Source organism: Micrasema longulum, unplaced genomic scaffold, assembly GCF_059751315.1.
Source record: "Micrasema longulum isolate JH-2025_06_02 unplaced genomic scaffold, ASM5975131v1 h1tg001156l, whole genome shotgun sequence".
Classification (NCBI taxonomy): domain Eukaryota; kingdom Metazoa; phylum Arthropoda; class Insecta; order Trichoptera; family Brachycentridae; genus Micrasema; species Micrasema longulum.
The window spans coordinates 1-26641 of NW_028278343.1; the positions used below are offsets into that span (position 1 = coordinate 1).

The 26641-nt window shown below is 30.2% G+C and overlaps 1 protein-coding gene across 1 annotated transcript in view; it reads right to left on the bottom strand.

Moving 5' to 3' along the window:
- Window positions 1–9738: 9738 nt before the first annotated feature.
- Window positions 9739–26641, bottom strand: part of LOC148276736 (potassium voltage-gated channel protein Shaw-like) — a 273952-nt gene continuing 257049 nt past the window's right edge. The window contains exons 8-10 of the mRNA XM_088233849.1: window positions 21852–22011; window positions 16447–16584; window positions 9739–12011 (exon numbers count right to left, since the gene is read on the bottom strand). Coding sequence (XP_088089975.1) covers window positions 11206–12011; window positions 16447–16584; window positions 21852–22011 — 1104 coding nt within the window. The 3' untranslated portion in view covers window positions 9739–11205. The remainder of the gene's footprint in view (window positions 12012–16446; window positions 16585–21851; window positions 22012–26641) is intronic.

Genomic DNA, 26641 nt, shown 5'->3' on the forward strand with positions numbered 1-26641 from the left:
TCCTCCAAATAACTTTTGACATGGAAAATATACATTTTGAAAAAAAAATTTGGTTTAGGGCACTAGATTAACATCGATTTTTACAGAATCAAAGGTGTAAAGTTGCCGAAATAAATTTGTATAAAATCAAGTGGGTAAAAAAATTTAAGTCCAAGATAAGGTTTACCTTACCTAATCGTATAACGTAAAGTCCAGGTAGATACCTAAAAAGTGGACTCCGATATGCCGCTCAAAGTCGATAGACCTGATTTTGATGCATTTCGATACGGCTCGATCAAAAATGTATTAACAATTAAAAAAGTGAAATGAGCGCATTTTTTATTCTTAAATAAAAAACCATGGAGATCGGCGAAGACCGCAGCGAAATAAGTCCCCTGATGCACCCAGCATCGTCCTCCACCACACACGTTTATTCTGACATACATTCCTAGATTCTTTCATATCCATACATCTTGTCGAACATGCTCTTCGGTTCTGTCTGCTTGCGAAATGACCTGACTTAACATTTCGGTTTATGATCATGCCAAGTCTTCTTTAGTCGTCATCGTCCTACGTTACTCGCCATATATAATCTGTTTTACCATTATTTTGTCATTCATTCGTTCTACGTGACCAAACCTTCTCAGGGAGCTTTTCTCAATCTTATAAATTAAGTAATTATTACACCTGTCACACATTTGCACTTTCGTCTAATTTCATGATTCATTACAGCAATATTATTATTAATAAAAGAAAAAAGGCAATGAAAATTAATGAAAAATAAATAAAATCGCTCTGTTAATTTTACAAAAAATTCAAAAAATAAAAAATAGTGAAACGACATTTCAGTTGATCAGCAGAATTTGTTTAAAAAAAAAATACGAAAGTCTAGGCATTTACAGGGCTTATGTCACTAGCCGGTTTAAGTGGCCACTTTACAAACATTGTGATATTCACCATTCTGCCTATGTTTAAACATCCACATTCCCTCAACTCTTCCATCTGTTTACTTTTGTAAAGTAAAAGATCCAAAATGGCAGGTTATAAGCCCCGTAAATGCCTAGACTTCCATATTCCCTTCTCAATAATATTTCCCCTAGGGAGGAAATCCTGTCTGTCTATAAACATTTGAACATACTCAAAGCATTGTAAATGCTCAAATACTTCATGTAGTTTATTAAATTTTTTTAGAAGCATCTCATTTTCGTTAACCTTTGTTTAAAGGAAACAACTTTTAAAAAAACAAAAAAACTTAAGTTATTAATCTGTATTTACCATAATATATAAAATGTGATAAATACAAACAAAAAAAACTATATTTTTTCTAAAACAAAACAAAGGTATACACAGTTAAATGGAAGACTGATTGCCACTTACAATTTCTTAAAGTCTGACCATAAACAAATGAAAAATACAGTAATATAAAAAATAAACTATTTTAAAGAATACGGTCAATAAATAAAAAGTTAAATAATACAAACATTAAAAAAATTTAAAATGGAAAATATATTATTCGAAAGAAATTTATCGAGAAGAATTTATTGACGACTCTTGAATAATTCACCTCCAATCCCATTTTTCGCATACAAAATAGTGGCTGTTGTGAATGTTTTACAAATTCTAAATCGGGTTTTATTGGTACAGATGCAAAGCCAAAACCAAAGCTAGAATCATAGGAACATAGGAACGGAAAAACTGCAGCTAATACCAAGAATGAGAACATCATATCGTGGTTAAAGTTCCCATTTAAATTCTTGGACCTTAATCTTTAAGATTTGTAGGACGTATCAAAATACTCCAAATTCAAGCAAAAAATACAAAACATATTAATCTTTTGAAACGCAACCAACACAGAAACATTGGTTTACCTTTTACAATCCAAGCTACCTACATATATTTGAAATTCGTTACAATACTATTTATGTTTGAAATATTTTATTTTTTTTATATCTGTGCATTCTACTCTAAAACAATTCATTCTATAAAAATATATTTGTACATATTGGATTAAAGAAAAATTGTAAAATGTCTTCCTCGGCACGAGTTTTCCCACCGAGGAAAACAATGTAAATTAAATTGTATAATTTATTCTAGTAAAGTATTAAATAAATAATAATAAAACATAAATTATTGATATGAAATTCGATTTTCTAAAAAAATATCATAGAAAAAATTAATGCAAATTCTCACCCAATTTGGTAATCCAATTTGTATTCAAATTGTTGCGCGGGAAAATCTTCTAGTATAGAACAGAACACGTTTGTTTTTTAAAAACTTCTCAATATTTGCGACAATAATAACTGATTACAGAGAAAAATAAACTTTAATATGTGCCCGTTTTTTTAAAAAAATAATGGTTTATTAAACAATTTACAAATCTTTAATTTATAAAAGTTTAATGAAGACTTACTCTTCATTAAATTACTAGATTATTAGTTTATGAAATGTTAAATTGCGAAAAAAAATATTTTCTCAAATGTAATTGAAAACAATTTTTCAGATTGGAGAAAAACCAGAAAAATCCAATTCAGTCGCGAAACTCTTCACAAAAGAGTGAACTTTTACCTTCTAGGTAGCTTTTCAATAGCCTTTGTCATTTATTCATTCAATTAACTCGAGCAGTATACTGATAAACTTACTGTCAACTCTATTAACACATAAAAACACACTGTACAACGATGGATATATATGTATTTAATACACCAACGCGAAAAGTCTAGTTTTACTTGTCTGCTATCGCGGTCGAATTAAATACCGAATTTTTTTAAAGCTTTTTTAAAGTTCGGCGGACAGGAAGAGCTTTGAACTGCGCGCGTCCGCTGCAGTGGGCGGAACTCCGTTGACTGAAAGATAGTGCCGTATTGAAGGCCGCAGTGCGCAGGCGCGTTCGAACAAGTGTTTGCGCCACACTTCCGTCTCGGTTTTTCAGCGTACGCCTCCCTTTAATATTCAGATTTGATCAACGCGTGTCGTAGAGAAATTACACGAGTACGAATATTAAAAGAATCAAACGAATGATGGCAAGAAACAACTATCTTATAGATTATAGATCATCAAGTTGTTTGTTGAAGCTTTTATTCTCTACAAATAGATAAAACATGGACGCATTCAAATAATATATCTTTCAACACAAAACCCTTTTGCCACTAGCGGGGTGGAAAAATGTATCAATTCAACATTTTAACAACTTAACATACTTTATTCTAAGGGAACCCAGGTTGTTTTTAAGTTTTAAATCTCCATAAATCAAATAACTACAATTTAAAAAGACAAAAATAAATTTGGCGCTTTATCAATCGTAAAATTTCATTGAAATTATGAAAAGTTAATAATTCTTGAAATTATTCAAAGGTGGAAATTTCTAAAGTCAGAAAAATCGAATAAAAATGTAGTGATATTGCATTTTTTTATAAATACAATCACATTATGGTCAGTTTATCAGTTAACCAATTAAGAAAAGATTTGTGTCAAAAATTATTTTGACTCTCCGATACATTTTTGAAATATTTTTTTTTTATAAAACTTGAATTGTACTACTGTAAACAAAAATTGTAATTGATTTCTCATTAGTGACTTGGCTTTGTAGTTACTGTCATCAAATTACATACTATATATGAAAACAAAATAAAACTAATTCAAATATATAAGCTAATAATCAAACATTATAAACAATATAATATGTAGTGTTTTAATCTGTCTGAACATTTTGTTAATTATTTCTGTTTATTAAGGTAGTCTTCTTTGTTTATTCTCAAATGTAAAAATATTTTAAAAAAAAAGTGTATTGTTAAGTGTCCTCGGCACGGGTAACCCCAGTGAGGTCACATTATTTTTATTATTAATTATAGTTGGTAAGACAAAAAATATGAATGAATAAAAAAATAGAAATATTCATTATTAGAAATGCTCTTCTTCTTTTAACATTATCTTTCATATGTGCCTTCTTCAATTGTTAATAAAATCTATAAAATATGAAACATTTTTCAAAAGACCTGGGAGTGCGGTTAAGAACAGCAAGCGCCACATTCAACAGTGCAAAGGCTGTCTGAAGATCGGATATTTACTAAGTGAAAACAAAATGCCACCTATTTAACGCCTGCATAACACTTATTCACCTCTACAGATGCGAACCGTGGCACCTCACTACGGTCCAAAACAGCAAAATACTGAGTATTGAGAACAGGTGTCGCAAAAGAATTTCAAGTCTTCGGTGGTTTGACTTTGTAAGGAATGTAGTAATTAAAGAACGGACGCAGCAAATTCCGGTGACAACTGTCACCAAGAGGCGATACGGTTGATAGTCTCATATACTGCGAATGCCCCCTAAGAGCCTTAACCTGGCTTGCCTATTTGACAAGGCTCAGGACGCTTCGCTGCTGACTGTTCATCGGCAATTCATGTTAGAACTACGGGACGCGAATCTTACTTGGGATGATGCACAGCAGCTGGTAGCCGAAAGAGATGGCCGGAGGATCTTCACGGACACAACATGCTTCAACCAAAGAGCGGTCATAGAATGATGGAGATTTTTTTTTATTTACCTACAATACTGGTACAAGCATATATTTAAAAAAAACTGGATCGATGTGTTAACTTTAAAAAATATATATATTTTTTTTTTTATATATGCGTTGTTGAGCATTGCACTACCCACCCAATCGAACTCGAATCGAAATGTATGTAATGTAATTTTATTAAAATTTAATATTTTTATTTATTATTACATACTATCAATAGACTTTTGCACCAAATAGGCCAAAATAACAATGGTAAATTACAGTACAAAACACTCGAGCATAAGAAAAATCTTATGTAATTTGATCTCACCGGTAATCAAATTTGAAACCCCCATGCATAAGGTAATTTCCCTTGCTATTATTCAGATAAATATATTTTTATTACTGTTCTTTATTAAATAATCAACGTGCAGAATGCGAACATGGACGTAAAAATATATTCTTGGAGAAGTCTGTTATCACACACGCCGCATTATTTATGGCCAAGCAACAAGTCTAAAAAAGGGCTGCTAGAGATCTTATACCCCCTTCCACGGGATCACATCCCCGTTATTCCAGCCTCGTAGCAGTGGGAGCCTTCAGCCTTTACTACCGCGGTGGAAATATTCAGAAAACGTGCTGCCGCTGGTTTATCTTTTATCTTAACTGAATACCTGACTGGAAATATCACTCTGATAATGAAATGTTTCATTTTCACTGAAAAAAACAGTTTTTTCTTATGGAGTTTTTTTTTATGAAATTTTTTCTGATTGATATTTTAAAAGAGAAAAAAAAACACGTTTAAACAGAATATGGAAGACAGGCATAAATAAATGGATGCACGTTTAAAAATAACTGGGTTAGGTAATCAGTTAGATCTTTATTTATTTAATCTGTAACTTAGAAAGAAAGATAAAACATAAATAAATTTTGTAATCTGATATTTATTTTTTAATCTCATAAAACAATTTTTTGAACATAACTTATACATAACCTTTTATTTTTTTTACGCTTTTTCCTAGATACTATTTGTTTTCCTAGGAAATACATAAAGACCATTGGAATCTTATTAAACAATTAGTAGAAGAAAATGAAATGAAATCAACGGAGATACATAGGATAAAAAAAAATAAAAATATTCATCGATGAATGTCGTCATACAATGTAATAAAAATCAACAGATAACTTAACCTAACATACAACTAACAGTCATGTGATTTTTTTATCGGGAGTTTTGGCTCTAACGATTGCCGTAAACCCGATTTTAACACGTTTCCGTGAGCTAGTTAGAAAATTTATGCTTTTCCCAGAAAATTTGTATAAATATACATACGTTCCTGAAAACTTAAGGTATTATGTATATTTCCCAGGAATAATGTAAAGTGCCGTATTTAATACATTTCAGATAACATTTTTATCGGTACATTCAAATAATATTCAAATTCTCATTATTATAATTAAAATAGATTGGTTTTACAATTTAAAATCGGATGACAACCCATGTTTTTACACATCTATATAAAAAATAATTTGTTTACTTTTATTTAGTCTAAAGATGTCACTTACGAAGAAACATTGTCACTATTTAAAATGATAAATAATGAGGTAAAAACTAAATAAGGTAATTTTATTTTTATAATTAAATAATAGTTTTCTTCTCTACGTGTGGTTTTATATTACAATAATACAAATAAAATTAATTGATGTATCCGGCCGGATTACGGACCTATACAGTTCTATATGTGAAATAGAACCTGAACCCTGGATAGGTGCTTTCGACTCGATCGCTATTCGCAGGTGAAAATCGAGTGGAGATAAGTCCGCCTTCTACTGTAGTGGTTGATTTGTTCGCCTACCATGCTTGAGGTGCCAGGATCGATTCCTGGGAAGGTCTACATTAAATAATAATAAAAAGGTAGTTCTACACAGCAGTATTTCATGTTCTTGGACTGGCACCAGAAGCGTAAGGCTGATCGCCTAACCTTCATGCTATAAAATACCGATATGCGCTGCATTTGGTGTAACCAATACAGTGACCTATGTACCATCGGGTGTGGACAGGACATAAATTTACTTTATAGAAACATACAGTCAACAATGATTGAATAACATGAGGTTAAAAGACAGACCAGCGAAGTTTGTAAATAATAATCATACATATTAAACTGTGGTACATTTTTTAATATGTGCATGCGTATTTGCATATGTAAGAGGGTACGTTTGTGTGGATTTGTATGAGAGTAAGTGATCAAGTTTGTGTAAGCGTGTGCACCATTAAAAAGCAATTGGGAGTGCATCATAACCAGATATAATAAGTCTTAATTTGTTTTCAAATAAATTAAGGGTCATGTTAAATACATCAATGTTTGCTTTTTATATAACTTAATATTTTTATGCATTTTCATTATGTTTTTTTGTTTTATTTAATTCAGTACTCAATCTTATTTGGCATATTATTTATTACTCCTATTTCTTACTTCAGTGTAGAGTGAGTTTCTAGAAATCATATCTCAAATATAATTTAAATTATGTTTTTATATATATATTATTTTTCGATTGATTTTATTAATACTATTATTTAGTTTTTTTTCCCAATAATACCATATCTTACTATTTTACGATTGTTTTGTTGATTTCAATGTTACCATTATTTTGTATATTTGATTATGTATGAATCTAAATTTTCACATATTTTATTTTAATATTTAGGTCAAATTATCTTTTTTGAATTGTATTCTTTGGAATTTTACTATTTATTACTTATACCTTGTTTTTTCTGGATGTATTGCATCACATGTAATTTTATTTGAATCTAATTTATTTAACAATGTATTTTTTATTGTTAATAAAGATGGCTTGACACGGGCACAGCCTCAAAAGCCTTAATAAGTTCAATTATATTTAAACGAGTTTAATTTTGAATGAATAAATAAAAAGATGAAAAAAACTATAATTTGAACAAGAATGACAGAAGAAAGAGCGTTGTGCATAGTTAGAGCTACAGACCGGTTGGTGGAATAATAATTTATTTCATGTTACGCAAAAAAGGAAATGAAAATCAACCTTACAGAGAAGGTTTACAGTCTTCTTTATTAATTAACATTTTACAATTTATATATAAGTATACTTCAGCATCTTCAGATGATAAATTTTAATTTTTACGGGTGTCTATAATACATCATCTAAGTAATTACTTAGAAATTATTCCAACGCGTTTATGACTAAGATATTTTCAAACAATGATGTATCGTCTTGTATTATGACCATAAAAACAATACGACTCATAAAATTATTATCATTTCAATTTTCATTATTAAATACAGCTTCTTGTTGCTTCGCACTTTTGTAAACCCATTACTTCGTTATCAATGGAACTCGTATAGTGGTAGATTATGTGGATTTGTGTTGGCTTCCAGCCAAATCGTTGTCTAGAAGTTCCAGATGGTATGTTTGCTGTAAACAATGGAGGCTTTGTCTGTTTAGGATACCAATTCATATGGAAAGTCAACGAGACTTTAAATATAATTTTTATGGACCATTTACTTATTTTCTTTCCGACTTCGTTTGTCTAATGTTGGATAATCGAGTTTTATGGCGACCACTTGTTAACTTTTATGGCTTTAATATTTACGAAGGCGGGTTTTATGTACCCTTCAATTTGAATTATAGCTAATAGTTTACGAACTAGTGAAAATCAGATACAATGTATTGATTTAGTGCTATGAAACTAATTTGTCTTATTTCCAAGTTTCCAACACAATGTTTCATAACAATGGTACTTTTCAATAAAAGGTAAACAAATTCGTAACTTGTTGCGTACTAAAAAATAATAATAGTTTTTTTGTTTAATGTTTGAAGCACTTACTTTCTGGAATATTTAATATACCTACATGAAACAATTTAGTTTTTTCAATGTACCACTATATTTTTTTTAGAATTAATATCCTACTTGTTTTGACAAGAATACCATGTCTTTTTCAGGGTAAGTAAAAGAAAAACTCACTTCTGTGGTACATAAAAAAAGGAAATGATTCAATTTTGAAAAATTGATTCATAATCATAATTGTTGTCTTAAAAGTGCACAAAGCACTGAATTTCTGTACCAAATGTAGCGTATCTTAATCATTATAATAAAAATACGTATATGGTTTTATTCCACTACTATTCATATTTTTTTACCAGTGACCGGGTTTCGTCGTGACCAACATGTCGGTCACCAGTCTGACGATGTCGGTCACGACGAAACCCGGTCACTGGCAAAAATTAATAAAAAAAAGTGGAATAAAACTATTTACGTATTTTTATTATTATAAATGCAGTTCTACCAAGGAATGTTAGTAGAAAAACTTAAGTATCTTAATCATTTTTATTTTTTGGAAGGTATTTTAAAAGTCTTAAAGTTCGGTTGCCAGTCTAAAGATAAAAAATATTTTTAATCTGCATTTGAATCACAAATGTATATTTGAATCATTGTCAATGTATAAATCCAAGCTCAATTTTAAATAATCAAAAAAAAAACGTGGTACTTTGATGGATTTAATAATGGTATTAAACTTATTGCTTTCAGCGATCTTTATACTAACAAAAATGTTTATTTTCACAAATAACAGAAAAATTAACTTCATTTTCAATAAACCAAATTAAAGAAATTTATGAAACTTCACCTTGATTTCCATGCAGTATTGATCAATTTATTCATATAAATATTTTTAAAAAGTGTGTGAAACAATAGAGGTGATTTTCACAAAATGGCGCTTTATAAATTATCCAACCATAATGTTATTAATTGTAAAACGATCTCCCTTTTTAAATACGAGGATCTTGCTCCATCTTGCTCCTTTAGAAAGGAAGACACATAAAATATTAAATATCTATATATATAGACTATCATAAACGGAGAACACTCCGTTTTCATTTTACATTAATTGGTTTTATATAGATTCCCTGTTATTAAGTATGTATATTATTTTTTCGCAATAAATTTATAAATAAATAAGTAAACAAAATAGATTTTGAAGTGTTAAAAAAAAAAACTTTACTGATTTAATAAATAAAACAATCTCAGTTTTTTGTATCATAAAATTGTACGGTAATAAAATTATGGAGAATACTCAATAATTTTATATAAAATAATTAGAAAAAATCGAAAAAAAGATATTCATTCTTCTTAATTTTAGGCATTAAAAATATTTTTATATGCATTTTGCCGACAATCAATTCTCAAACAATGTTAAATCTGTGGGGTTAAATAAAAAACAACCAGTTTTTATTTTATTGTAATTAAAATAATTAAAATACTATATACAGATATTCGATAAATATTTAACATTCAGGTACAGTTCTACGGGGTATAAAAACTCTAATGCTTTATTAAAAATGTAATTTTCAACTTTATAATAAAATCTTGGCAATAAAATTATTTCAAACCAGTTTAAGTAACTTTTCAAAAATTAAAAATTTTGTATACAAAGCCATTTTCACATTGGAATTATACGAGTTTATCAATAAAATAGTAACATGTTCATTTAATAAACATACAGAAATTGCCAGAATCTTTAAAAATTAAGCTTTTTTATTAAGAAATGCTATGACAGCGCATTCGGGTATTATGAAGTATAAAATAGCTTTGAATTAAACCACTAAACACGATTTCAATTTAAATAAATGATAATTACACAATATAAAATAAATGTGCGTTCAAATACTAAAAAAATAAAAAATGTTTACGGAAAAAAACAAAAAATTTAACATGCTTTCACTAAAAATTCACGAGTGAGAAAAAATATTCTTCAAACGTTGTGTTATATTATGTAAATTAATACATACGTAAAACTATTTTTTTATTTGACGACGATTTTTGAGACTTGATTTGTAGGACTTTATATTTTTTATTTAAAAAAACGTATGAGTCGTGTTCCAGATTTCATAATACGCATTTGTTGAGTTTAACAATAACGTATGTACTCATTAAAAAATAATTCACAAACATTTTATGTTTATATGTATGAGAGTAGTTAATAATCTAACGATGTTTTTTTTGTGAAAAAATAATATTTGCACAATTATTCTACATAGTATTATTAGAAATTGGTTTAAGTAAATATTTTACATCACATGCAATTTATCCAGGGCTGGAATTCTGAATCTTGTCTACCCTTGGGATTGGTCTTGATCTTGGAATTTTCATCTTTTGCGTGCACCTACACTTTTCCTCATATTACTGAAAATTTACCAAATAAATATGGACACGTGCAATCAAACATGATTATTTTACATTATTGCGATCTTAATAATTACCCGAAACACTTGATTAGGTTAAATCGACCAAACCGTTTTAGTTTTACCGTTTATTAAACAGTTTTATATTATATCATTGAAGCAAAAGTGTCATCGCATTATATCGCATTATAACCACTCTCTAAGGGGTAGAGAAGATTCAGAATACCACACCAGGTATTTTATGTATAATAATTAGCGCTATCCAGAATTTGAGAATATTATTTGTAGGTAAGTAAAATAATATCTATTGATTGGAACTAACTTTATTTTTTAATTTTATCGTAACATTTACTAAACTGTCTATTTTAATTTTTTGATATTTTATATAATGTGTAAAATATCATAAATATAACGAATTATTATTATAACAAATTTATATATCAATGTAATATCTTAATATTTGAGTTTCAACATTAACAACAAAGAAAAATGAGCTGAATTACTTCTAGAATCAAATTATCCTTTGATTACATACATTTGAAGGACTATCATTAATGGAAATATCACTTTCGTCATCTTGCGTAGGAGACTCGCATCTATTGGGCATAGCATTTCTTATACTATCTCTGTCCGCAACTTTCTTATCACATTTACCAAGTTCACTAAGTATGTTAGAATTGACCTCGTCCGTGCGGCTGGACGAAAAGTTTTCGTTCGAGTCGTTTGAACAATTCGAGTTGACGTAAGCGCCGGGCACAGATCCGTCTCTCGGGATCCTGACAAGGACAGAGTTATCAGAAATATCCCTAACTTCTCTCAGCGAAGAATCGGTCGTATTTTCTTCAGAGATATGCGACAGTTTTGACTCGCTCCGGTTTCTTTCGCTTCTATCGATTTCATTGCATTCAGAATATTCTACGAGAACATCGTGTTTGGCATTCTTACGCATACCGTCGTTTCTATCGCAATGTTTCCTGTAATTCATATCGGCGGTGAGTGCATTATCAAAATTTTGAGCGAGCGGTGAAAGTGCGTCACCGTTTTGACTTAAACTCTCATTTCCTGCATCGCTATTTATCTCATTGAGGTGGTCAAGCTTGTTTCTGATACTTTCTTCGAACGCCGTGTTTCTCGGTTCCGATCTTGTTTCTCTGGCTGCCGAGTGAACGTTGAACCCCGGAAGAAGTTTCGGCTGAAGAGGAAGCATCAGGTCCATGGATCCCGTAGTTGCGGGGCGAGGTTGCAAAGGAGGAAAGTTCAATACCGGAGGTTGAAGAGAAGCTAAAGATATAGCCTGAGGTGGAGAGCATATTTCATCTGGAAAATAAAAAGTATCAATTAATACCAATGTTCTTTTACGAATTCAATTGAATAAATGGTTAGTTTACACAATTATCTTCGACAAAAAATCATAAAAACTGATATTCAAATTTAATCGTATCTATTTTATATTATTAATATTTGAAGCATTTACTTTGTGGTCAAACATATAATTAAATGTTATCAAATATGTGTATATAACCACTTACTGACATTTCTGTGTAATCAGTGCATTTGCTTATTAAAATATATGTCGTGTTGGTTTCATATTTTTGTGCAACAACTATGGTGATGGTGTAAAGTGGATTTTGCATGTGTATAGTGGGTTTTGCATGATGGTTCAATTGGTGTCCTGACGAAGAGACGGGTACGTCTCGAAACCGGTAGACATATGTAGAAAAGTCGGTTGGTGGTTATATACAAATATTTAATAACATTAATTTATTTTATTTTATTTATCTAATTGACGTTATTAGGTTATTTATCATCATTATTATCTTATTCGTACCTATAGTCCTTAAAATATAGCTTGATTGGAATTATAGCTCTCAAACTAATTTAACTACTTATGGAAAATTACTGATCACTGATCAAATCAATTTTATCAGTTATTTCATGCAATCATGAAACTCTTTTTCCGAAAATTGGTATAAAAAACGCAAAAACAAGCCTATTATAGTGTGTTTAACACAATTATTCACCAAATAATGAGACATTTATACTTTTTTCATGAACAACATCAAATGACTTTTTTATTCGATCAATTTACATTGATCAATTTGTCCATCTTTAACGTTTTTGCAAAATGATGTAGCCTTGTAAAAACGTCGTTAATAATAAGGTTTATTTTAGTTTTCTTTTAGTTTTAAAGCTGATATTATATATAATGTTGATTTATCTTTCAAGCATTGTATTAAAAAAATAAATAAACACGTCAGATACAAATGATTTTTCGTGTGTCAATATAAACACCTCCGTTGCCGTTACTACAAAGTTATGCCGTCAGTTTTTCAGACAACTGTCATTCTAATTATGTTACATTTTAAGGACTATAATCGTGGAAATTTTTGATTTATTTTACGCTTTATATTAATTAAAAATTTAAATTCGTATAAGGACGGGCAAATTGCCTTGAAGCAATTTTTTCCTTACAAGTACATGGGCATATTCTGTAAATTATGCAGAATCTTACAATTTTCTTCAAAATTTTAAACACAAATTGATTAAAAATCTACATTACAATATGTGCATATGGCACCGTACTGATGCGCCAATTGTAGTGTATCTCTATTATCTGTTTCAGGAATGTAAGGTAACCAGCCAGTCTACGGAAAGAGAGGTATCGCAGTGTAACTCTACCTGATAAACAAGCTTTTTATCCCGGAAACCAGGCGAGTTTCCAGGCCGATGGAGATTTCAGTTTTGCGTTAGAATTAGAACCAGGATTCCTGACGAGTGTTTTCAACTCTATGGCTGCTCTCAGATTAAAACGCCAAAAAGGAAATCAAGTAGAAAAAAGTCCGCCTCCGAGTGCAGTAATTGGCACTTCACCATCATGATTGAGGCCCCTGGTTCGATTCCTGGGAAAGCTGTCTTTGAATATATGTTTTTGTAAATATATTTCATTGTTCTTAAGGTGCTTTCAAGTTCCAATTTAGTGTACTCTATGCATCATTGCGTGCAAATGAGGATATCCTGATGATAAATCAACCGTTTTTTTTCAACTCTTAGAACAACACATTTTATTAACGTATTACAATACAGATTAAGAACATTTTAGAGAAGCTAATAAAGAAGTCTGGGCATTTTTAGGGCTTATTTATGACCTGTCATTAACTGGTTTTTAGTGACCACTTTACACACTGTGTAACATTCAACTCTGCCCATATTTGAACGTAAATACTCCTTCAATTCTTTCATCTGTTGATATTTGTGAAGTTAAAGAGGTGAAACCTTTATTTATGCGGGTGAGATTAATCTAATTGAATTATTTCTTCTATATACGAGGCAACGCCTGAAAATCTTGTTTTTTGAATTTCTATACCACTTTATGAACCACGTGGATTTATCAACAATATTTTACAATCAAACATATTATATAAGGTAATATATAAGTCTAGGCATCCACAGGGCTTATGACCTCTCATTGGCCGGTGTAAGTGACCACTTTACACACTGTGTAATATTCTAAAATATTCTTCAAATGTGTTGTAATATGTTAATATCAACAGCTCCCCAGGGAGTTAAATCCAGTACTTGTCTACAAAAATTTGAACAAACTCAAAATGTAAACAAATTTAATCTCATAAATGCAAGTAAGATAATTTACTAAACAATATTAGTCATTATCAAGGCAGGCGCCTTGGCGCAGTTGGTTAGATGGCCAACTGTGAAACTGGCGTCGCGGGTTCAATTCCCACGAGTTGCAAGAAAAAATCGAAGAAAGGTTTTTTCTCAATTGGTCTGGGCGTTGTGATGTGATGTGTTTTTCATTTCCCCCTTCCACATCCCCTAGCAGCTTTCTTCCTGCAACCAAGAAGGTAAGACGCCCTCGTAGTTTTCCTTTAGTTTTCATTGTCGCGAAAATGTGTTGGGCAGTCCACAATTTTATCGGTAGACGATAAAGAATCCAGTAGTATAAACAACAAAAATTAAAAATGAATAACACGAAAACAAAATTAACAGACTTACTTATTTTTTTACAATTCCTCGCTTTATTATTTGACTAAACAGATCAAATTACTGAGCGGAATAAAACGTCCGCTTTCAAGCGTAACTTGGGATTATTAAAATATTTGAACTGGAGAAATCCGGAAATATAAATTATGACGAAAAATCCTTCTGAGGTTTGAAATCGATATGTCGACAACAATAAATGTAGGTATGAAATTACTGAAGCGTCCCTATTGAAAAACGTCCACACAGAAAACTATTTTCGTGATCATGACAAAAATGAAAAATCCTTTTTCGTATAATGAGGTTTTTCAGACTTATGAACATTATTGGAATGTATTTCAAATAAAAAACCTATTTCTATTGAAAGTATTTGATTCAATCAAAATAATTTTGTGTGGTTACGATTGAAATTACGAATAGTAGAGAAATAGGCATCGATGGAACACGAAAACGTTAATAAATTTTAGCTTTCAATATTAAATAATTAATTATGACTAACAACCCCATATTATTTGAAATACGTCTTTTATAAATCAAAAGTGAAAAATATTTCTTTTTAATTTTAAATTTTAAATTCGGAGCTCGATTGTTCTGAACTCCTGAATCTCATTAACTTCAAAATACCTAATCGAGTCACTAGAAGTACGGAGTTGTTTGCAACTACGAGTACCTACGTAGCTACTAACTATGCATGACACTCTCCGATTCTGCGTTTACATTCCTTAGCCAACAAATTTACTTGTGAAATAGACATTTTTAATACGACAATTATCAATTTTAAAACGTTCTTAAATGCACTGTTTGAAACAAATTATTAATGTCGTAATAAAACTTTCTTTTTCATACAATTCTTTCTCTGTTTTTGATGTGAATTATTATTATCTTATCTCTTTCTGATATTAATTTATCAAATATTTTTGTGTACCGTATATTATATTATTATCACATATATACTAACTGTTTTTAATTTTTTAATTTTCATTTTTTTTATACTTATAAGTACATGAAAATGTTTTTTTTTTGTTTAAATTCTTTACAAGTTATTTACAATTTGCTTTCTAATTCAATTACTTTTCATATATCCATTTATTTTTTTTTTTCTTTTTTACTATGTAAAGTTTCACTTTTTATTTTGCATGGCAGTATGCTTCTTATTGTTTCTAAATGTAAACAAAAAAGAATTGTTTATCTTTTAAATTTTTACGTACTGTACTTACCTGTATATTTTTTGTAAATGCCCCTTGGGCGTATTGTAAAATTAAATAAAAAAAAAAATTGAAATCGGGTTTTAAATGAAGATTTACAATACCGTAAGAAAGTTTCAAGAAAACACCAACAAGCCACAGGAAGTGGTTCTGTGGTTAAAAAAAAAGTGAGTGGACTACCCACCTAAAATTTAATACTTTTATGTATCGTATTATCTGCGCTATGATTTTTCAAAGATTAAAAAAACGTCACAAGTGCTCTTCGGTGAGTTCTGTTAATTGGCGGATTGATTTTCCGTACACCGAAAATCTATCACAACGCTCTATCATTGGTTGATTTAGAAGAATTAGTGACGTCGTTCAAAGTAGATTGTTTTTATAATTTTGTTGATGCATTTTCAAGAAACTTCGCTGTATGCTCTAATTTGACAAAGCGTAAGAAAAAAAATCCACCCGATTTCCCGTAACACTGAACTTAAAAAAACTAAAATAAGGATAAGGACATATGGCTTATTTTTGATAAGGGGTCATCGAAAGCATATTATACTAACTAGTTGGTCCCCTCGCTTGTAAGGGGTGGTGGTAGGAGTACCCCATGTCTTCGGGAGCTGGTGTTGTTGAGTTACGGACCACTGTGACAGAAGGTCCTTGTAAAGCCAGTCCAATTACGTTCATCCCGTTGGCATTTCCTGAAATATAAAAAAAACATGCATTATGTATTTTTAGTCCTAGGTACGTATATTTATGACCCGTACATGAATTGATCATAAACAGACTTGACAATTTATGTTACCTTCAGATAATTGACTTCAAAGTTGGAGGTGTGTCATTATTAGGATATTTCTAAAAACCTTAATTCAGGACATTTAACTTAAATTTCATAATTATGTTAGATTTTGTAAAAAAAGGGTGTACATATGTAGCGTATAGACCTCAGAAAAATTAAATACTTTTGTGGAAAATACAAGTGTGGTTTTGATCCACTCAAAAAATAGGCGTCTTACTAGAAACACACAAATACTTACTCGAAAACAGGGAGGAAAACTAGCTTGTATACAAACAGTTGGACATACTCAAAACATAACTGATTAAGAAGTATAAAATTTTAAAAAATGTATTCAGGCGTTGCCTAGTATGTGAAATAATTCACCCAGATGAACCTCACCTAGGTCAATACAGGTTTCAACTCTTTTACTTCACTAAAATCAACAGATGGAAGAATTGAAGAAATATGGATGTTTAAACACAGGCAAAATGGTGACTTTTACAAATTGTCTAAAATGGTAACTAGCCAATAAAATGGTATATGCCAGTCTAGTAAATGCCTAATAATCAATTTTTACATCTCTAAAATGTTCCCGAACTCTGTTGAAGTTGCGGTCCCGTGGTAGTATTGTGGACTCACGGATCAGAGATCCGAGGTTCAAAACCTACTCTACTTGATACCCGTTTTCTAGTATTGAGTTATTTACAACTGAAAAATGGCTTCAAAATATACATATTTGAGTAAACCATTAGAACGCAAATAGTCCTTTAAAAAAGAAAAAGGAAAAAATGCTTAAAACATTAATAACAATTTTTTTATCCTTCACCAATTGTTTAAATCAAATACGCATTTTTATTAACTGTGTTTGTTTTTTTGAAATTTATTTATATGACTTACGGATTACATTTATTCAACAAAATATTTTTTTCTTTTTTAACGTCATATTCTATTGTTAATGATAATATTTTTAATATAATAAAGTCGAAAAAGCTATGAAACCGTCAACCGGTTATTCCAATACAAAGGATTTAAGTACCACTAGTCTTTTATTTGTCTAATCATTACTTTTGTTTTGATCGAAACTTAGTTTTGCATTTTCCCATGTTCTAAGTTCAGAGCGATTTAAATTTGTAGGGCAGACATTTATTTCGAAAGTTTTCCTCGATACAATAGCGTTGGCGTGATCACACAGTGAAACTATACGCCTAGGGTATACGGGCATAGATACATTGGTTACCATATCTATGTTGTAAGGCACGAGAATCGAAGAAAAAACTTTTTGAGCCCAATGGGGTTACATGTACTATTTATTGATGCGCTTGCGTACTGAACGAATCAATAGCAACATAATTTCTGCGCCCATTTCGCTAAATCACTATACCAAAAAAAAAGAGATAGGTACTAAAAAAAATGACTGATTATTCATGAAATAAGTGCAAGTTGAAAAGTTTTGGTTTTTTATTTTCTTGTATTTCTAGGTTTATAAAAGATTTACTATGACTTCGCTTCTATGCCCTGCTAAGTCGTGGGTAATGAATTGAAAAAAAATACTGAGCATCTGCAAATCTCATTTCATCATTTCATCAGCATCTGCAAATCAGTAATCTTACTGTTTTTTGCCGATCTATTTTCTAAATTATTAAATTTCTTTTTTTTTTTTAATATTTCATATTTGAGAAGCAAAAATGGCTTGTTGGATAAATAAATATATGATTCTAATGAATATCTATTACATAATAAAAAAAACGAAGAACGATTTATTTTAGGTTACGACTCTAAGGCATAGTAGGGAAATATTATTCCCATACATTTATTAGTTAAAATAGTCCAAACATACTTTCGTTATAAGATCCATTTATGTTATATTTTGTAACGATTTTTGAAACTATAAATTTTACCTACCTATGAGTATGTTTTTAACTATATATATCTCTTTTTTTGTTAAATAGGCACTATCAAGTTTATGTTAGGTTTTTTTGATAGTGTTTATTTCAATTTAGGTTGAAGTTTTATTTATAATCATTATCATATCATAAATTTTATGTTATTATTGCATAATATTTTTATTTTTATTTTTGTGTTCATTTGGCTATTTTTTGTTTTTTCTGTTTTTGTTTATTTTATGCTTATTATAATTTTGAAAAGCTTGTAATTTATCTTAGGCCGATGTAATCATGTTTTTGTGAAAAGTTTCAATGAGGAAAAGTTTTGTTTCTCAATTAATTGAAAGGATTTACGGAAAGACTATGACTTTTCTACGACAAAATTTATATAACTATTGGAATATAAATGGAAATAATAATGAACATATTATAACAGCGATAAATAGCATTTTAGAGAAGGTAATATAGAAGTCTAAGCATCTACAGGGCTTATGACCTGTAAATAGCTGGTTTAAGTGGCCACTTTACACATTGTGTAACATTCACCATTCTGCCATTCTGCAGGCGTTGCCTAGTATGTAGGTAAAATAATTCAATAAGATGAATCTCATCCTCATAAATAAAGGTTTCAGCTCTTCAACTTCACAAACATCAACAGATGAAAGAACTGAAGGAATATAGATGTTCAAATATATACAGAATAGTGAATGTTACACAGTGTGTAAAGGGGCCACTTAAACCAGCCATTGACAGATCATAAGCCCTGTAGATGCCTAGACTTCTATAATACCTTCTCTAAAATGTTATTCATCTCTGTTGTAATATGTTAATATAAACAGCTCCCCAGGGAGTTGAATCCAGTCCTTGTCTACAAAAATTTGGACAAACTCAAAATATTGTTGGGAAATAATAATGATCGTAAATTTCCAGTTATGTTAAAATCAATTAAAATACTTAGAACAAACAAAATAATATTGAGAAACCAATTACGACGTTTTAGTTAGTAAAAGAGGAAAGAACGCCATATAACTCTGTTATTGCATACAGACATTTGAATTCATTAATCTCATGCATGCGCGCCAATTATTACGACTTGTAATATGTTCATCTTCCATTATTTGTTAGATTTGGTCATGCTTTGTTCTTCTCGGTCTTCTTCGATTTCAACATCCATCAATGTTCGCTTCATAAATCTTTCGCTGTCCATTCGCTCTACAAGTTTAAACCAACGCAGGACTCCTTTTTCCGTTTTGTCGATAATGCTCATCTCAGCCTTACACAATGCGCGAATCTCGATATTTGTACAATAATCGTACATAGTTTTACCACATATTGGCCAGAGAGATCGCATTTCAACAGCATTCAGCATACTTTCATTCTTGTTTTTACAATTCCATACTTTGCTTCCACACATAAAGATCGGCAGCAGGACTCGTGAACAGCTAATTTGGTCTACTGCGACAAACATTAATTTGACAATGTTAGTTTTAATGCACTGTTCACTCTTCTCCTTACACAATAAAAGTTTTTACGAAACCTCTGGTCTGAAAAGTAGCGCTTTAGAGCTTATGGCAATGAATGAATGAATGTCTAATGAGATTATCTACAGTGTTGTAAGTATGTTGATTTTGCCTATTTGAATAGCCAATGAAGGGTGGGCCTACAAAATACCTAGTTAGGGGCAGGAAAAATAAATGAATAATTTACTAAGGTCCTTAGATAACCCTTCTGTATTTTTGATGCGATATTTTTTCGACCGGGTTTTCTCTCACATATATTTTTATTCCGTGAGCTTATGCTAACGTTTGTGAATATATTCATGAGAATAATTTTTTATAAGACATCAAGTACCTACGATTATTTTTTTATTTACTTCAATCAAAATAATAGTAACGATAATCTTTATTGCTATTTTAAGAAAGAAAAAAAAATCTTTACTTAAAAAAAATATTTGTATATAATCCCTAATAGTATAGTACAATGTGCTATGTGCATTTAACAACAAGTAACTTCATTAAATATTTTTTTTACGTGTTTTTATTGATTATTACGATGTATTTTTTTCTAAAAAATACATTATTGTGTGAAAAAATAATGTCCTTGTTAGTGCTTTTAATATTTTAAGTCAATGCTTAAATCTTATTATAGGTACATCCATACTTATTTTATAAATGCGAAAGTGTTTCCTTCACGTCTCAACGGGGCGACATATTTTTAAGGAGATTGACATATTTTTTACTAAGGGATAGCCGGAGAGCTAAGAAGTAAAAGAGGATTCTTATTTTCCATCACAAATTTAAAAAAAAACACTTAAAATAATAAGTTGAGATGTTGACCCCAACTTGATTCCTTGAGTTATTTTAAATTCGTTGAAAATGCCCCTCAAAATTTAATATTTGGGTTAATCATAAGAACGCAAATATTTCTTTTCTCAAAAAGATTTTTTTTAATCTATCTATAGTTAGTTTCATTTGCTTTTCGAATTGGTTTTATACGAGGATTTTTGATATTTTAACAGAATAACGATCTTACGTCGCCGTAGACTAACGGATGGTCAAATGTTTTTCATAGTAATAGTTGGAGAACCAGCGATTGCTACAATCGCATCGATTGATACAAGCTACTTTAATTTATTAAGAATTTATTCTTAATTATTAAAAAATGAACCAATAAATACATTATAAATAACCCAACTAATTTCTTGTAAAAAAGCTTGTAATAACATATTTATTCCTGGCTACGATATTCCCGTGTTTGAAGAAATGGCTTTGTAATAACAAAACGGAAAAAAAAATCAAAAGAGTTACTGCATTTTTTACGTTATTTCCAAATTCTTTTTTACAACTACAAATAAAAGTATGTTCTTAAATCATAAAAGCGGGCAAATGTCTTAAAATACAGAAACTAAGAACCTAGCTGAAAACGAAAAATACAGTTTTTGGCATTTACAGGCTCATAACAAGTTAATAGTTTGTTTTGGTGATCGCTTTACGCACTGAAATATTATTTGTTTAAACATGACGTAATATTAAAAATATTATAACAGCGATGGAGAACGTTTTGCGTTTCGCCATTTTATCAACAAACCCGCCAGTGAGATGAAATTTTCTTTTTTATTTTCTTTTCGCTGTCTTGTAAAATTCATTTGCCTACAATGAGCCCTCGTGTAACCTTAAAATGTGTATAAAATAAGCATAAGCTTTTTTGAGTTTATCAAAACATGCTTTATATTTGAGAACGAATAAAAAATATTTACTGCCATCTATGTGATTTGATTTAAACTAAAATTAGAATAAATTACCCTTACCGACTCTCACTACAGGGGGTGCTTCCTTGACGATAGCGGCAGGGTGGTTGTGTTTGATGGCGTTCATTCTCCTGTTGGACACTGCACAGTCGCGGTTATTGCGTCTTGGCTGCTCCACGGGCAAAACGCGTCTCCGCTTTTTGGGAAGCTTCGATCGTGCCTGCACAGATGGCGTTAAAAGCAATATTAAATAATGAAAATAACACAAAACAAAGAGATGTTCATTTCATTAAAATATTTTACATATAATTTACAAATTTAATAAGTCCAATTGCTTGTAGACAAGAGACCAGATTTCACCCCCTCAGGAGTCATTAAGATTATCAAGTTAAGAAAAAAAAATTGGAAAATAGTTTTCAGGCGTTGCCTAGTATGTGAAACAATTAAGGTTTCAGCCCTTTAACTTCACAAAAATCAACAAAAGGAAGAATTAAAAAATATGGAAGTTAACACATAGGCAAAATGGTGAATGTTACACAGGGTGTAAAGTGGCCACTTTAGCCAGCCAATGACAGCTCATAAGCCCTGTTTTAATTTCTCAATATTATATATGTCCTGTTTTCGTGTTTTTTTTAGTACCTGTGTTAAAAAAATTGACAAGTTTGACAAGTATACATACATACATGTACACACATATTTATATGCATATACAAATACACATACAAACATATATATATGCGTACCTACCTTTACATGTATATATTAACAATCAAATAAAGAAAACTAAAAAATAAAAAATAGAAACCAAATTTTTTGCTCTTGTGACGTCTCCATCGCAATTTTGAGGTTTTTTAAAAAAAATTGTTTTGTTTCTTTATGACTTTTGAGCTAAGTTACAAAAAATAGTAAAAACTAAATAAATGGAAACAAAAGTAAAGCTTTTTGTTAAAAACGGTATTTGAAAAAAATATTATCGCCAACGGATTTACACGTTGCAACCAGTTAGTTATTTTAAAACAAAATAAAATACAACGTAATAAATAAAAGTTTTTTTTAATTAAATCATTAAAAACATACATATACCAACAGTTTGGAAATAACAATAATAAGAATTAGCAATATTTTAAGTTTGTCTTAATGTTTGTAGACATGCTGGATTATTAAATTAACTGGTATAAGAAGAAGTATAAACTAAAAATTTGTTTTCAGGCGTTGCCTAATAAATTAAATGGTTCAGCCAGATGAATCTCACACACATTATGAAAATTAAAACTTTTTTAATTTACAAAAGTCAACACAGGCAGAATGATGAATGTTACACAGTGTGTAAGCCCTATAATTGTCTAGACTTCAATATTTCCTTCTCATAAAAGTTTTCTTTCTCTGTTGCAACAAATTAAGTTCATTACCAGGAATTTTATCCTATCGTATAAAATATATGACCGAGTAGCATATTAATAATGAAAGCAGACGAGAACGCAAATCAGAGACAGGTATAATAATTAGAATAAGAGAGGGTCTCTCGATGGTTTTATAAGAACAAATGGATGACAAAATAACGGTAAAACAGATTTGTAGGCGAGGATGATTGAAACTGTAGGACGAAAACAGCTGTGATCAGAGTTGCTGTTCTGAATTTTCTCGCGGGGTAGAGAGTGGTTGATTCGTGTTTTTTTTTAACACGTGATTACACTTTACTTCATTTATCGCTACATTGATTAAACGACAAAAGATGTTAACTTAATAGTTTTATAATTAAAATCTCATAGTTTGACATTAAAAGACTGTTTCTAAAGGAAAAAAAACTAATACGGTCTGGTCAATTCAACCTAATAAAGTGTTTTGGATAATGAACTGCAAATTATTAATTATACTTTTGCGAAATCATTATGTTTGGTTCCACGTGCTTAAATGTGGGCAAATAAGAATCAAAATGTAGTTGTATGAAAAAATAAAATTCACAAGTTAACCACTCTCTGCCCCTCAAAACGATTTAAAATAGCACCAGATAATTAATAAGTCTGGTAGTTTCAAAAGAAAAAAACAATTAAATGTAATGTATGACAAGGTACATTTGGAAGAAGCTAGGAACATGTGGCTTTTTATCCTATCCGCCTATTTCTACAAGGAATTGACGTGATAACAGCAGTAGCAGTTATTAAAGAAAAAAATTGGAATTAATAAGAATTGATTAAGATTTTAATGAAAATTCTATTGAGAAAAAACTATTTGAGCAAATCGACAATAATTTGAGTCTCTTCAAAAGCTTGTAGACAAGGCTTGATTTCACTCCCCAGAAATATTATGAAGACTTAAATTTATTGCAACAGAGGGAAAAAATATTGTTGAGAAGGAAATATGGAAGTCAAGGCTTAGAACCTGCCATTGACTAGTTTGAATAACTTTACACGCTGTTACTCCATATAATAATATCGAAAAATTTAAACATATTTTTTTACGTTTTGTTAATTTTAAATTAGGTATTCTAGTTGAGCATATTACTCATACTTAAATAAATATTTAAATGTACAAACATTAAAAAACAAAAGAAAACTGAATGATTTGTTATTTTTATTTAAAATATCAAATAAATATTTGATTGTTCCGTAATTAACTTGCGAGTTCCGGGCCGGTTACTCGATTTAATAAACTATTATCTTTAAATATATCTACAACAAACTACAGTGCACACTCGCCAATAAGGAGAATTCATGCGTTTGTAAATGAATACGCAAATGACGTAGATTTATTTAATATAACAATTTTGAATTTGAAAAGGCAGTGTATCAACTTACTATTTTTAAATTGAAATACCTGAAAAATACTATGTTGATTGAAATTTTTTACTGGTTATTGACTTATGTCTGTATTAGTATTTTTCTAACTTCATCTAAAATTAATATTATTTAAAAATAACTTATATAAAAAAATGCACTTCTGTTCTTTCCACTGCAATATGAGTATGTATTATTATGCATGCCCATATATTTTCTACTTATATGTAATGATGGTTTTTTTAATTATTTTTCTTATTCTTTTTAATTCATTTGTATTTTTTGCTACTTTTGTGTTAAATGCATGTCTGTTTTTATATTACAAAATGCACTTCTGTTCTTTTCACTGCAATATATGTAAGAAATATATGTTTAATATACCCAATAATATAAAAAATTAAACTTATATGTGATGATATCTTTAATATTTTTATATTTCTTTATAAATCATTTATGTTTTTTGCTGCCTCTGTGTAAAATACATATGTGTCTATATTTGTATATATATGTATGTTAAACACGTAAAAGCCTACAAGGCGTTTAAATAAATAAAAATCCATTTTAAAAATATTTTCTCTCTCTGTTGCAATAAATTCCAACTATTTGTGAGATTGTACTCCAATGTAAAAACATGTAGGTACATAAAAACGTGTGTATAGGAAACGAAAAAAAAACGTACAAATAAATTACATAATGTCAAAGGCCAAAAGAGTTTCTTGGATTGTTTTTGGACCGAACGACTCCTGACGGGACTGGGTAATCGAGAAATAAGACGAAAACTTAGAAACGAATGAGGGTTCATTCTGTACCTTGTAGAACCCCCTGGCACGATTATTTAGCAATTTATTAAAATTATTTCATTTATTATTCATTTTCCGCACCAAATGGTGCATAGGGCACTGGATTTATGCACTTATCGACATAGCAACTTATTACTGTCGTTATATTTACATAATGATAATGTTAACTCAATATCTTCACGATCTATCTTATATTATTTAACACGAATACAATAATGAAAACCAATTACTCTCAAAAATATCCAGGAGCGTTTTGATTTCTGAAAAAATCGGTTTCATTATTTAAAATGTGTTTTAAATTATTTTTGCAGGTCTTATTCACATTTTACCAAAAGGATTTGAACTGCAAACGTCTATTGAACCTAATCATTTTTTAACAATATGTATTTAACTTTCGCAATTGATTTCATATACATTTGAAATACGAAATAACTTTTTTAGAATTGTGGGTTAGTATGTTTTATCTAACTTGGATCAATATTATATTCCCAAGAGTTTTAAAAAAATCTGTTAATAAAAACACTTTTATAGCGTGTTTTCGTCAGTTGTTTGATACCCATACACATAAGCGATTTGTCATGAGTGATTTGAGTGTTTCGACAATCAATATTGTTTGCCAACAGAAAATGTGTGATTTCGTTTCTGCACTCTCTTAAATAATATGATAGTAGGTCAGCTGAAGCGAAGAATTTATTTCCGGGAGACTTTTACAGTAATAAGCTATTTTAGAATACTATTTTGATTTATACTGAATTATTAATTGTTTCTTCTTCTTTTTATGGTTCCTCTCGCCGATGGAGGTTGGAAAACATCGTTGCGATTCTTACTTTATTGGCAGCTGCCCTGAACAAAGACTGAGTGCTGCAATGGAACCAGTCGCGCAAGTTCTCAAGCCAAGAGATGCGCCTTCTACATTCACTGCGTCTTCCTTCAATCCTTCCCTGTAGAATGACTTGTAAAATTTTATATTTTTCACCTCTCATCACATGCCCAAAGTACTCGAGTTTTCTTTTATTTATGGTCTTCAGTACCTCTTTATCTTTTTCAATCCGTCGGAGAACATCATCGTTTCGGACTCTATCCACCCAGGAGATTTTTAATATCCTCCTGTAGCACCACATTTCAAAGGTTTCGATCTTTTTTGAAGTGTTTTGGGTGAGTGTCCATGTTTCGACGCCGTAAAAAAGTACTGAAAACACGTAACATCGAGCGATGCGCATTCGGAGGTCTAAATTAAAGTCTCTACTTCAAAGAAGGTCACTCACCCTGAAAAAAC